Source organism: Malus sylvestris, chromosome 7 (genome assembly GCF_916048215.2).
Source record: "Malus sylvestris chromosome 7, drMalSylv7.2, whole genome shotgun sequence".
Taxonomy (NCBI): domain Eukaryota; kingdom Viridiplantae; phylum Streptophyta; class Magnoliopsida; order Rosales; family Rosaceae; genus Malus; species Malus sylvestris.
In genome coordinates this window covers 27,426,419-27,440,092 of record NC_062266.1, presented here as the reverse complement: position 1 = coordinate 27,440,092, position 13,674 = coordinate 27,426,419, and the positions used below count along the sequence as shown (strand labels likewise).

Genomic DNA, 13,674 nt, shown 5'->3' with positions numbered 1-13,674 from the left:
TAACACAATACGTTGAAATGAAGGAAAGCTTATTTATTGATATCCCCGATAAGCTACAAATATGTACATATACATGAGTCAAAATAAACACACAAGAGGGAGCCTTCACAAAGGTTGCTTAGGAGAAGTCTCAGCAGTCGGTAGAGCCCCAGAAAGAGAAGGCACCGGAGGGGGATCATTTGGAGCCTCAGTACTGGACAGAACCCTAGAAGGAGGAGGCATCAGAGGTTGATCATTTGGAGCTTCATTACGCGGTACAGCCCCAGAAGACGAAGGCAATAAATGCCTTTGGAACAAACCCACAAATCTCTGATGATCAAGTAAAACCTGACCATCAGTTTCCTTCATCTGGTCAAGCTTCCTCTTCATGTTTGTAGCATAGTCATGTGCGAGCCGGTGCAACTGTTTATTCTCATGCTTGAGCCCTCTAATCTCCTGTTTGAGACTCATCACTTCAGCCGCCAATGATTCAACTTGGCGGGTTCGAGCAAATAGGCGTTGGGCCATATTAGACACAGAACCTGCACACTGAACACTGAGAGCCAGCGAATCCTTAACAGCTAACTCATCAGACCGTTTGGAAAGTAGTCTGTTATCTTTGGGAGTGAGAAGGTTCCTGGCCACCACCGCAGCGGTCATATCATTCTTCATCACGGAATCCCCAACGGTAAGAGGACCAGTTGGGGAGACGAAGGATGGGCGCCATATGTTGTCTGGAGAAGGCGGGGCTGCCTCTTCAACAAGGTTCAAGTCAAAACGACGGTCGGAGGGGCCAGACATTTTCAAAGGTGTTGAAGAGAGAAGAGGTCGGACAAATCAAGATCTTAGAAGTGCAAGAATGAAGCTTCTACTGGTGGAGATTCAAGTGTTCTTTGGAACTTAATGCCAGCCTCTATAAAAATCTGCACTCGACGGAGCTTCAGAAATCAAAGAGGCGCCTGCTCAGAAATCGAAGAGGCGTTTGCTTTCTCAAAAGTTGGGCTGCTTAGAGATCACGAGGGTTGATCTCAGAAATCGAAGAGCCGTTTGCTTTCTCAAAAGTTGGGCTGCTCAAAGACCACGAAGGCCGATCTCAGAAATCGAAGAGGCGCTCGCTTTCTCAAAAGCTGGGCTCCCTAGAGACCACGAGGGCCGATCTCAGAAATCGAAGAGGCACCTACTTTTCCAGCCTTGTCAGCACCTGTCACACGCACACTCAGCTTTGCGGAAATTATGGGCATTCTGTCAAAGACTTCTGGGGAAGTAGAAAACACATGAATCTTACTGTTCAATCACCCACTTCCCACACGCAACAATAGCTCATGGGTACCACAGATAACTTTGCCAAAGTTCTCTGCCAAAGTTGAGCACGTGAAGCTTGCAGCTCCCACTACATCGCTCTGACCAAGAAGGGTAAAAGAATAGCAAAGAAACAGCACTAACAAAGTTTAGACCCATAAATTTTGAAGGTCTAACTACCATATTATTACCCACAAGGGTAAAGGAACAGTACCACTGCTGGATAATTGGAAAGTCCATGTATGTCAACCTCTGTGCTTCGTGGCAAGGTAGACTAGCAAACATGCCCAACCTTTACTCACATTCGAGAAAACACTCCCAATAAGATTGCTTGCACCAAAATCGAAGAGGCACCGTCCTCCGAATCTAAAGAGCCAGACTCCCAACATGACTACTTTCTTAAAAATCGAAGAGAGGGTAAAGGAACAGTACCATTGCTGGATAATTGGAAAGTCCCTGTGTGTCAACCTCTGTGCTTCGTGGCAAGGTAGACTAGCAAACATGCCCAACCTTTACTCACATTCGAGAAAACACTCCCAACAAGATTGCTTGCTCCAAAATCGAAGAGGCACCGCCCTCCGAATCTCGAGAGCCACTCTCCCAACATGATTACTTTCTCAAAAATCGAAGAGACACTGCTCCCCGAATCTCGAGAGCCAGACCCCCAGCATGATTGCTTTCTCAAAAATCGGTGAGGCACCGTTCTCCGAATCAATCGAAGAGGCGCTCGCTTTCTCAAAAGTTGGGCTGCTCAGAGACCACGAGGGCCGATCTCAGAAATCGAAGAGGCACCTACTTTTCTAGCCTTGTCAGCACCTGTCACACGCACACTCAGCTTTGCAGAAATTATGGGCATTCTGTCGAAGACTTCTGGTGAAGTAGAAAGCACATGAATCTTACTATTCAATCACCCACTTCCCACACGCAACAATAACTCATGGGTACCACAGATCACTTTGCCAAAGTTCTCTGCCAAAGTTGAGCACGTGAAGCTTGCAGCTCCCACTACATCGCTCTGACCAAGAAAGGTAAAAGAATAGCAAAGAAACAGCACTAACAAAGTTTAGACACATAAATTTTGAAGGTCTAGCTACCATATTATTACCCACAAGGGTAAAGGAACAGTACCACTGCTGGATAATTGGAAAGTCCCTGTGTGTCAACCTCTGTGCTTCGTGGCAAGGTAGACTAGCAAACATGCCCAACCTTTACTCACATTCGAGAAAACAGTCCCAACAAGATTGCTTGCTCCAAAATCGAAGAGGCACCTTCCTCCGAATCTCGAGAGCCAGACTCCCAACATGACTACTTTCTCAAAATCGAAGAGAAGGTAAAGGAACAGTACCATTGCTGGATAATTGGAAAGTCCCTGTGTGTCAACCTTTGTGCTTCGTGGCAAGGTAGACTAGCAAACATGTCCAACCTTTACTCACATTCGAGACAACACTCCCAACAAGATTGCTTGCTCCAAAATCGAAGAGGCACCGCCTTCCGAATCTCGAGAGCCAGACTCCCAACATGATTACTTCCTCAAAAATCGAAGAGACACTGCTCTCCGAATCTCGAGAGTCAGACCCCCAGCATGATTGCTTTCTCAAAAATCGAAGAGGCATCGTTCTCCGAATCTCGAGAGCCAGATACCACAGACCACTTTTTCAAAGTGCTCTGACAGAGTTAAAACATGTGAAACTGGCAGCTCCCACTACCGTGCTATGACCAAGCAGGGTAAAGGAATAGCATTACTACTTGTTGTTAGGGAGACTCCTATATATGTCGACCTCCATCCCCAACGGACAGGCAGACCTGCAAAAATGCTCAACCCTTCATCATATCTGAGAGGGCACTCCCAACAAAGCCTTTCGAAATATTCAGCTTTCTTTCCCCCCGATAATACCTCTGCAAACAAGCTATACTAGAGCAAGAATATCTCATATCATCAGGGTTAAAAGCAAGAGTATCCCATATCATGCTTTTTCCCTGTTTTTTCTTTTGGCCTTGTTTTTACCTGCAAGACAAGGAGAAAGAGAGCAATCAGTCAGCACTTGGAATCAAGCTTCCAGCCAGGAACTGACTGCCTGGAACCCCTTACCTGATTACTTACCTGGCATTGCTCTCGAGTACTCATCTTCATCATCTTATGTTTCCAGGGAAGATTCCGCATCTGCTTGAGGAACAGATAGGGCAAGTGCAAAGGATACAAGGAAGCATGTGGAGACAAGCGTAACAGCACACGTGCCGATACATCCATTACTCTGTCAAAAGCAAAAGTATCCCATATCAGCAGGGTGGAACGTACTCTAGATTTGATGGACTTGTTTTGACCCTCAAATTCTTCAGTCGGCCTTATACTCTGGAGGAAACCAGAAAACCCTCCAACTCAGTTCAAGAATAAGCCTGTGGAAAGTTACTTCTTCAAAAGCAAAAGTATCTCATATCATCTCTTCTCATTTTTCTTCTCTTTATCCTTCATGCTGCTGCAAGATGGGGAGAAGGTGAACAATCAGTCGGAGCTCTGATTGCTTACCTTGTCTGTCACCTCTTTCAGCAGACCCCCTAGCTCGGCGACTTGGGGGACTCCTACTACATGGTTTGTATCGCGCTTGACCAAGCCTGAAACTACAAGTAAGCTTCAAGTGAAATTGATACATTACCTTGTGCATCTCCACCAGTTAAAGATACCACCCCTGGATGGAGGAAGAGTACTTCCAGAGAAGATGCCACATCTACCTATGAGACAGATAATGCAAGTCAAGACGACACCACACTCCGATACTTAGAAGTTTCGTGATTACGAGATCATTCTCCCACAATATTTCCTAATGTCATTTGTACTAAATCATTCACTCGTACTCACTAAAGGAGAGCTTGAACCTATGTACTTGTGTAAACCCTTCACAATTAATGAGAACTCTTCTATTCCGTGGACGTAGCCAATCTGGGTGAACCACGTACATCTTGTGTTTGCTTTCCTATCTCTATCCATTTATATACTTATCCACACTAATGACCGGAGCAATCTAGCGAAGATCACAAAAAGCGACCGTTTTCGTTACCTAGGATCTATCTTGCAAGAGAACGGAGAATTAGATGGAGATCTCAACCATAGAATACGAGCTGGATGGAAAGAGTGCATCCGGCGTGTTGTGTGACCGTCGTAGGCCACTGAAGCTCAAGGGAAAATTTTATAGGACGGCAATAAGGCCAGCGATGTTGTATGGCAGAGAATGTTGGGTGGTGAAGCATCAACACGTACACAAAATGGGTGTAGCGGAGATGAGGATGCTTCGTGGGATGTGTGGGCACACGAGAAAGGATAAGATTGGGAATGAGGATATCCGAGGTAAAGTAGGAGTAGCCGAAATTGTAGGAAAGATGAGAGAAAATCGGCTCTGGTGATTTGGACATGTGCAAAGAAGGCCGACTGACGCTCTGGTTCGAAGATGTGACTACGGGACAGAGGTTCAGGGCCGAAGGGGTAGAGGAAGACCTAGGAAAACTTTGGAAGAGACTCTAAGAAAAGACTTAGAGTACTTGGATCTAACGGAGGGCATGACACAAAACCGAGCGCAATGGCGTTCTAGGATTCATATAGCCGACCCCACTTAGTGGGAAAAGGCTTTGTTGTTGTTGTTGTTGTTGTTGTTGTTGTCCCCAGATTTTAACCCCCGTGAACTAAGCATCGAAGCTACAAAGCCACACATCCTGCCCATTGGTTTAGAACAACGTTCTGTTTTTATCTTATTATATTTACGGCAAAAATTTCTTGAGAGGTTAAAGCTTAAAATGTTCCTCTATATAAATAAAAACCAATAATTTAGTTATTAATAAGTTCCAATGTATGGTGCATGAATGATCATGGATGTGAATGTGATGTTAATGATGTGATGAGTGATGAGGATGGTTCGTAAAAGGTCTGTTTGGCACGATGGAAAAAGCAAGAAAAATGGGGTAGGGTTTGAAGGTTGAAGGGCCAATTTCTCCGCCTATTTGCTCCTTTTTTTTTCCCCCTAAAATTAATTACTTTCTATTCTTGTGGCTTTAATCATGACCATTCCTTGAGAGAAGGCCCATCTTCTCAACTACCTTTATTTTCGAAGGAATCGTGGACATCTCTGTCCCCTCCATTGTTGCCAACTTTTACTGGATTGAGCTGCTTTATGTATAAGGCTACATATATGTAACACATATGCGTGGGGGTAATAAGTGTTCTACACCACCTCTATGTTGGACTCATAATTAGGGCATAAGATATCATATGGTGTCACATGCAATACTTCATCCACATAAAAGTTCTTACACCAAGAGACTTGTAGCTTAGTTAAGAACGTAAACATATCTGCAACTGAAAACAAAAACACTTATTTATATATTTTAGAGATATCATTTGGGCTGAATTGTAAGTCACGATCATATATTTTAACTTTCTCATATCAAAGTACGTTTTACCGTCATAGTATCATCTCTGTTGCATGAACGGTGATGTCATATCTTCAATGCCACCATCCCCATATTGCTGGTATGGAAAAGAAAAGAGAATACCAAGTTATAAAAGGTTGGTAAGATTATTGCCGGTGCATTGTTTGTGGTTTTAACATCTAAACTTGACAAACATGTGGACTTTTCGTGTTGATACACCTAGTAGCCTGCTATACAAACACAGAAATGCAAAGAAAACCAGAAGAAATGGTAATTACTTGTTTGTATGCTAATTTCTGTTGGAACAGAAGAAAGCAGCTCATATATAAAAGGACAAAGAAGTCCTTAACTAGTTTGTAAAGATAGTCCACAGGCTTCTAAAGTCAAGGTTCAGGAATCAGTTAAAGGGCCAGAGCAGTGAGTAGGTTACAAAATCACCCAAAGATAAAATAAAAGTTAGTTGACCAAGATACAAAGGTCACAAAATCACAAGAAGTTAAAAGCACTTGGAAAAACACATGCGAGTTAGATCAATTTTAATTTGACTGCCAAAAAAACAAAAAAGACGAGTAATCTCGTTGGACACAATTAGACTAAACGTTCTCTTACTCTTTTGATAATCAAAAAAATGTATTGTCACTCACTTTTAATAAGAACTTCAAGGAAAATGAAACATAAAAAATTGGAAACGCCCACCGTGGGGCTCGAACCCACGACCACAAGGTTAAGAGCCTTGCGCTCTACCAACTGAGCTAGACGGGCTTGTTGAACTTAAACCCATTTTCTCTATATTGTTTTTCTTTTCAAGTTTTTTTGGTCAAACATCAAATTGGCGGAGAGGCTGCTGGTGCAGGACTGCATTTTTAAACTCGAAACGAATGAGCAAAGCCGCCACCGTCTCCCACTTTTGGACCTGCAAAATTCAAACCAACAACAACAATGGAGTTTGTAATTGTATGGGCGATGGTGGAGCTCCTCCTCGCCCTCATTGTCGTCGTCGCCACAGCCTTCATTTCTGCCGTCTTCTTTGAAGCTTATCGCAGAAAAAACAACAATGCGTACGTTCTGCAATCCCCCTTTTAATTCCCTCCCTCTTAATCCTTGCAAAAAGATTACTTCTTTGACTGAAATATGATGTATTTAATTTATATTTTGTTAGGCATGTTGAAGCTCCCGCGATCTTCGAAGACCCCAATTCGTTGAAACAGGTACATTTAGATTGCGGTCATTCAATTGGTTCATGGTTCAAAATTCATGTTTTTTGCTTCAATTAGGGTTTGTGGATGTTGATGGAAACTTTGGATTTGGGTTTTGTTCCAAGGTTTTGCAAGTCAACCCTTTCGATTTCAATTGTTAAATGGTCTTTGATGTGATACTGAATCTTCTAGAGGCGTGTCTGTGTTAGGTTCCTTGCCCTTCGATTTTTGATCCGGCGGAGAAGTATTTATCTATGATTGTCCCTGCATTCAATGAGGAGCTTAGGCTTCCCGGAGCACTTGACGAAACCATGAAGTAAGTTGAAGTTTAGCTAATTGCATTTGATGATCATATTGATGGGTGTTTGATAGAGTGATCATATTATATTGTAATGACGTTTAAACCTTACTCTGTAGTTATCTTCAACAACGTACTGCTAAGGATAAGTCTTTTACTTATGAGGTACTCTCTTGGTTCATTTGAATCCATTTTGGCAGCTGTTTCCTTGGCACCCTAATTGATAGCGTAATGATACGATGAACTCATATAATTTTACCCCCATCAAGTACCTAGATATTCAAAATTTCATTGGTAACTACTGCAATATTACTAAAATTTAGTAGTAATAGTTACTGATTAGTAAACACTTCACAACACGGATACATTACATGCCTGGTTCTTTGTTCAGCTCCTTTGCTTTACTTGAGATATGTTCTTGTGGACAGGTGGTGATTGTTGATGATGGAAGTGTTGATGGGACAAAAAGAGTAGCATTTGAATTTGTAAAGAAATACAGTGTGGATAATGTGAGGATTATCCTTCTCGGTAGAAATCATGGGAAGGGAGAAGCTATTAGAAAAGTGAGTCTAATCTGAACCAGGCCCTTGTAATTATATCGGATGTTATTAAAGGGCCCATCTTTTTCCCCTTACGCGTGACGATAATTGATTGAAGCTTTTTACGTATGTGAAAGCATTGTAAAACAGGGAATGCTACATTCACGTGGTGAGCTACTTCTAATGCTGGATGCTGATGGAGCAACCAAGGTTAATGATGTAGAAAAACTTGAAAAACAGGTTTGTACCAAACCATCCTAGATAAAACAGGTTTCCAACCGACATTGCTTCCAAGTCTTGATGAAATTCTAACAAAACTCTTACATATTACCTTGGGAACTCTAAAGCGTGACGATATTTTGTTTCATTCCAGATTCATGCAGTTGCCGAACAGGATAAGTTTAGGGACTCTTCTGCTGGTAATTCAAGTTTTAGAATATCTGATATCCCCATTGCTGCATTTGGTTCTCGTGCTCATCTTGAGGGGAAAGCCCTGGCTACAGTTGAGTCTTGCCTATTCTGCTTGCAGCTATCTGTATATTTCAATTCTCACCATGCTTAATTTTTTAAATATTTTAACTGATTCGGTTGGTTAATGTTTCAGAGGAAGTGGTACCGCAATTTTTTGATGAAAGGTTTTCATCTTGTGGTACTTTTGGCTGCTGGTCCCGGGATTCGGGATACACAGGTATGACTTTTTCTCCTGTTTTTACATATATTTTGTGCTTTCTTGTATTTTTTCTTCTTCCAGTTTGAGAACAGCGCACATGTTTACTAGTTTTTGCTTTTTCTTATAGATAGCCTACTAGGTTTTAAATAAGGCATGTAGCTGTCAATCCTGATATGGTATTCTTCATGCTTGACAGTGTGGTTTTAAGATGTTCACTAGGGCTGCTGCTAGGAAGCTTTTCACTAACATCCGTTTGAACAGGTAAATCTGCATTAGATTGTATATATGGCAATTTGTTTGAATAGGGAACTGCACTAAATATGGAAAAGTGCCATAGTTTATGCTCACTTCTGTTGCTCCCCAATTAAATTACAAGCATTATTTTACTGGTCCATGTTATTTTTCATTGAGTGCCGTGTAGCTTATGCTGCTTAGAGGTTTGGAAGTTGAAGGCTGGCTGTGAGTACACATTTTTTCAAAACTTTAAGATTTCCAGGTTGGCCATTTAATAGAGTTTCTTCATTTTTCTAAAAAAGGGAAGGGGAAAAAAGAGGAAAACTGAGCTTAGAAGATGGTGAAGTATTCAGTGTGAGAATAATAAATGCATTCATAGGGTATCACATATAGGGTGTATTGTATCTAAGTAGGTTTGGAGCTTTCACGTGGTGGTATGGTCTCATTTGGTTGGTATAATTTTGGGCTATTGTGGGTGATTGAATTGATGAATACCTTCTAGAGGATTTGGTAAAATTTAGTATGAAATGCATGCAGAAGGCCACATATTTTGTAGTGGTGCGCAATTTTGAAATCTGATAGGTGCATCAGTTCATTGTTTTGATGTGTTTAATGTTGTCAAAGCGGCTTGTAGGATGACTAATATATTCTGATTTTCTGTGCTTCTATGATATTAGAGATTTTTTTTTACTGATCGGAAGCGGACTTTCTGCAGATGGTGCTTTGATGTTGAGGTGGTTTACCTGTGCAAATGGTTCAAAATTCCAATGCTTGAGATATCTGTAAGCTGGTCTGAAATTCCTGGATCCAAGGTGAACCCGTTGAGCATCCCAAATATGCTTTGGGAGCTTGTGCTCATGTCTGTTGGATATAGAACCGGCATGTGGAAAATTCGTAGCTGATTATTGTACTTATCAAACGCCAGCGGAAAGCAAATACTCATTAGACAACTACAAGGCACCTGGTTCCTTTCCCTCCAAAGCCTTTGAAGAGAGAAAATATAGAGGGTTTTTATTTCAAAGCCTCTTTGGGCAAAGTCATGATCTAACCACCGCGATTTTAGTAAGTAAAATCATTTGGGGGACAACTCCAGTTTCTTCTAATCATACATTTTACGTATTCAACTTCACAATAGTGTCCCTTTTTCAACGAGCTTGAAAGTTCTAAACTTGTACGTTTATGAACGATTGGTTTACATGTTAACAATATAGTACTTGTACGACTATGATTCTATGAATGGTCATGACTGCAAAACTTTCTGAAACATAATTTGGCTTAGCAATTTCTGCTTAACTGCAGTCTACCGGTGGCTTGAATGGTCATGATTTACAAGCCATCGCTTATTGAAAGGTTGTGATTTACAGGTAAGGAGGAATGTCTTTGCTACGATGCAAGTAGCCTGGCATCTGGTTAGAACTGGCCAGTTAAAACACGAAAGCTTGTGTAGAGGCATTTCATGTACCCGTAAGGTGGGGCGTAAGCCTTTCGACCAAGAAAATCACAAAATTCAACAAGAACATCAAATTTAAATGTCATCCAAACAAAGCAGGTGTCAAATGTCATTCGCCTGAGCTTTGTTGAGAGATTGCTGTTTGATTCCGGCAGCGCTCCTCCAAAATTATCGTTATCAATATATAATCTTCTAAATTGGTGCAATTAACTCGAATATATACTACTTGTATGGTGATGTTCCATTCAACATATCACCACGGAAGGAGTTGTTGTAAAAGCGTAGTTGTTGCAGGCGGAACAAATGACCAATTTCTCGAAGGATGGTTGTTTTGGAGGTTTAATATCCCGAGGAAGCTCAAGGTTCCAAAGTGGGGAGATTGAGTACCTTCAAGCCGGCTTGACCGGGGGTCAAGCACTGTGACCCTCTGGTGTTTTACGATCGACATGCATGCTTTGTTCATAGTCTTCCTTCCTTATGTGGGATCTTAGACTTGAATTTTTAATGAGAGTTCATGTGGATGGAGTTTATATAATGACAGAAGCCACAAATGAGAATCCATGGCCACCGGACACACGTACCGATGGAGTAATATCAAGGGCTGCCTTCGAAATTGATGATTATTGCAGGATTGTGGACATTCTACATAAGAGATTTGTCTAATTTCAAAGAGATGGGTACGGTTCTCAATTTAATTAGCAAGTGTGAAGTTTTATTCCACGATGTCTCGGTATTAGAAATAAAATTATTTATCATGTTTGCTGTCTTAATCCTTCATTATTATCCGCATTCATCGTTTCATGAGTTCGTGTTTGGTTACACATAATTTAGTTTACAAATTTAGTCTCCAAATTTAATCTCCCTAGCATTACCCCAGGTTTAACTAGGGGTTGAGCCTGAGGAAGTATCGAAAAGAGTACTAAAACTTGTTGAAGATGAGGTGTTTTTCAGGGGAGAGAGGGCCAGAGCTAGGAATCTAAGTGCATTTCCAATGGAAGTCCCTATTTAGAGACTCTCACCACCATTTTTAAGTACTCATTTAAGGACTTAAAGGGAATCTTTGTGTCTCAAAAAGAATATTGCCTCCAATAGTAGAGTCCTTATAGTAAAGTCCCTAAATTTGAAGTTTTTATGATTTTATGTGATAATTTGATGGCTTTTAGCCAAAATGGTCTCTGAGATTTGCATAACACATCACCTTGATCCATGAGATTGAAAATCAATAGAAATGGTCTCTGAAATTGTCCACCATCCATTATTTTGGTTATTCCGTTAAAAACTCAATTAAGTGTCCCAAAGGTCTTGGCCGGAAGTTTGGGCAATTTTCAAAGCTTCGTAACTCAATCGTTTCTTAACCAAATTCGACCCATAATATATCAAAATAAAGATAGGGAAGTGTAGAACAAGATTATACCATTTGGAAGCCCAATGGTTGCGGAAGATGGTCGAAAAATAGCCTGAAAGGTGACTAGTCCGTGGGAAAATTGGAAAACTCGCCCGAAACTAGGTAAACTTTAAACGTTCATAACTTCTTCAATACTCAACGAAATTGAGTGATTCAAAAATGACAATCATACTTCTCAATGAGACAAAGAGAATGGTACCTTTCTCGATTACTAATTCATTGTGGTTTGGCAGGAAAACGACTCGAAAGTGGCTACTTTGAGACCAAGACATACACTTTCGAGCCGTTTTCTGGCCAAAACATGGATATCTAACCGTTGGAAAAGGTATCATTCTCTTCGTCTCGTCGAGAAGTATGATTTTCATTTTGAATGACTCAGTTTTGTTGAGTATTGAAGAAGTTATGAACGTTTAAAGTTTACCCAGTTTCGGGAGAGTTTTTCAGTTTTCCTGTGGACCAGTCAAAATTTCAGGCTATTTTCCGGCCATATCAGGCAACCATTGGGATTCTAAATGGTATAATCTTCTTCTACACTTTCCTATCTTCATTTTGATATATTATGGGTCGAATTTGGTTAAGAAACGATTGAGTTACGAAGCTTTGAAAATTGCCTAAACTTTCGGCCAAGAGCTCCGGGACACTCAATGGAGTTTTTAACGGAATGACCAAAATAATGGATGGTGGACAATCTCAGGGACCATTTCTATTGATTTTCAATCGCAGAGATCAAAGTGATGTGTTATGCAAATCTCAATGACCATTTTGGTTAAAAAACCTAATTTGATTAGGTGCACATTTTTTGTTTATGTTAACCTTTTTTTAAGGCTTATTATATTAGCACCCAACAAATTGTTGAATAAACCTCACATACTTAATATACCCCACATTTACTTTTTCAATTAAAAATTATCTTAATACACCCCACTTCCTTCACCATAATACCCTCACACCCCACATTCTTAATATACACCTTATATTTTCTAGACACCCCACATTTCTCAAATTTTATAACACTCATTTTTTATTTTGCCGAATGATTTCAAACTATCTGAACGTTAGTTTGCCGAATGATTTCAAAAAATGTTTAGGTTCATTTGAACGTTTTTCAATAACAATAATAATGATTTCAAAGCTTTCGAAACACCGATTTCGTGTTCCATTCGTAAAAAATTATCTTTCTCAATCAACATGTTTGTAGTTTCATTGCTTAGGGTTTTATTCAACAATGGAGAATAGGAGGGGTTTTGATAGTTGAAATAGATAAATAATACGTTAAAAGTGATTTGTGATGTATTTATAAAAATTTTATTATTTTTTAAACCTAATAAAGTCAAAATTGTCATTAAATAGTGAGTAAATTAGTCATTAATATTAAATTTTAATGTAGGGTGCTAATATAAAAAGCCTTTTTTAATTAATTAAAAGCATTAAAATTAAAACCATTAAGATCTTCAATCAAGATTATGGGTCCTGTTTTCCACTTAAGGTGCACATTTTTTTGTTTATGTTAATCATTTTTAATTAATCAAAAGCATTAAAAACTTTAAAAGCTTCAATCAAGATTGTGGGTCATGTTTTCCACTCAAGGTTGTCCCTATACAGTCCTTATATGTAAGGACATACACTACGTATCCAGTGAGTCCCTATACTTTAGAGACTCACTTTCTGATTCATTGGAGATTATTTTGTCCCCCTATTTGTTTTATGCCTATTTTATACGGTGATTGTCCTAATAAGGAGCCTGCAGCTTTCTTCCGTAGATTAAAGCTTGAATCACTTGTCTTCTGAAACGTATGAGGCGTAATTCTCACTACAACGATCATCAAAGTCATGAAAGTAAATTCTTCGGCTCAAACAGAGGTTCGTAACGAAACAAGAGATGGAGAAACCGCATCAAAATGATGATCACGACATCTCAAAACCTGAAATTAATATTGACATAGGGGATCACCCATTTTGCGAGGGTGAGCATCGGACGGCAGAGTCCCTTCTTTCGACTGTAAAAGAAGCCCGAAAGTCCCGGTGCTGTGTGTAAGATAACCTAGTTGTATATGTTTCGATACAGTTGGATATACATACATGTTCAGTGATCGTAAATCCGGACAACAACCAAGTGGTACCAACGGAAACGAGTACCACGAACAGATAAAACCAATTTGCAAGATATTAACCAAAGAATCGGCAAGAG

General features: G+C 40.2%; 1 protein-coding gene and 1 non-coding gene across 2 annotated transcripts; one reads left to right on the top strand and one right to left on the bottom strand.

Annotated features, from left to right (window-relative positions):
• Positions 1–6,383: 6,383 nt before the first annotated feature.
• TRNAK-CUU (transfer RNA lysine (anticodon CUU)) lies at positions 6,384–6,456 on the bottom strand. The gene has a single exon. It is a non-coding gene; the product is annotated as a tRNA-Lys (tRNA).
• An 89-nt stretch (positions 6,457–6,545) lies between these two features.
• Positions 6,546–9,900, top strand: LOC126630514 (uncharacterized). The gene is made up of 10 exons (XM_050300634.1): positions 6,546–6,752; positions 6,854–6,902; positions 7,100–7,206; positions 7,308–7,353; positions 7,617–7,751; positions 7,878–7,967; positions 8,101–8,229; positions 8,332–8,415; positions 8,594–8,658; positions 9,347–9,900. Exons 1-10 carry the CDS (start codon positions 6,634–6,636, stop codon positions 9,531–9,533), a joined length of 1,011 nt encoding a protein of 336 aa, XP_050156591.1. The 5' UTR covers positions 6,546–6,633; the 3' UTR covers positions 9,534–9,900.
• The last annotated feature ends 3,774 nt before the right edge of the window (positions 9,901–13,674 follow it).

Bases quoted from the DNA above. Each gene is read 5' to 3' on its own strand.
- LOC126630514 (XM_050300634.1), top strand. From the start codon at position 6,634: ATGGAGTTTGTAATTGTATGGGCGATGGTGGAGCTCCTCCTCGCCCTC. The intron at 7,207-7,307 runs GTAAGTTGAAGT...CTTACTCTGTAG, and splicing joins GCACTTGACGAAACCATGAA to TTATCTTCAACAACGTACTG. The intron at 8,659-9,346 runs GTAAATCTGCAT...GACTTTCTGCAG, and splicing joins ACTAACATCCGTTTGAACAG to ATGGTGCTTTGATGTTGAGG.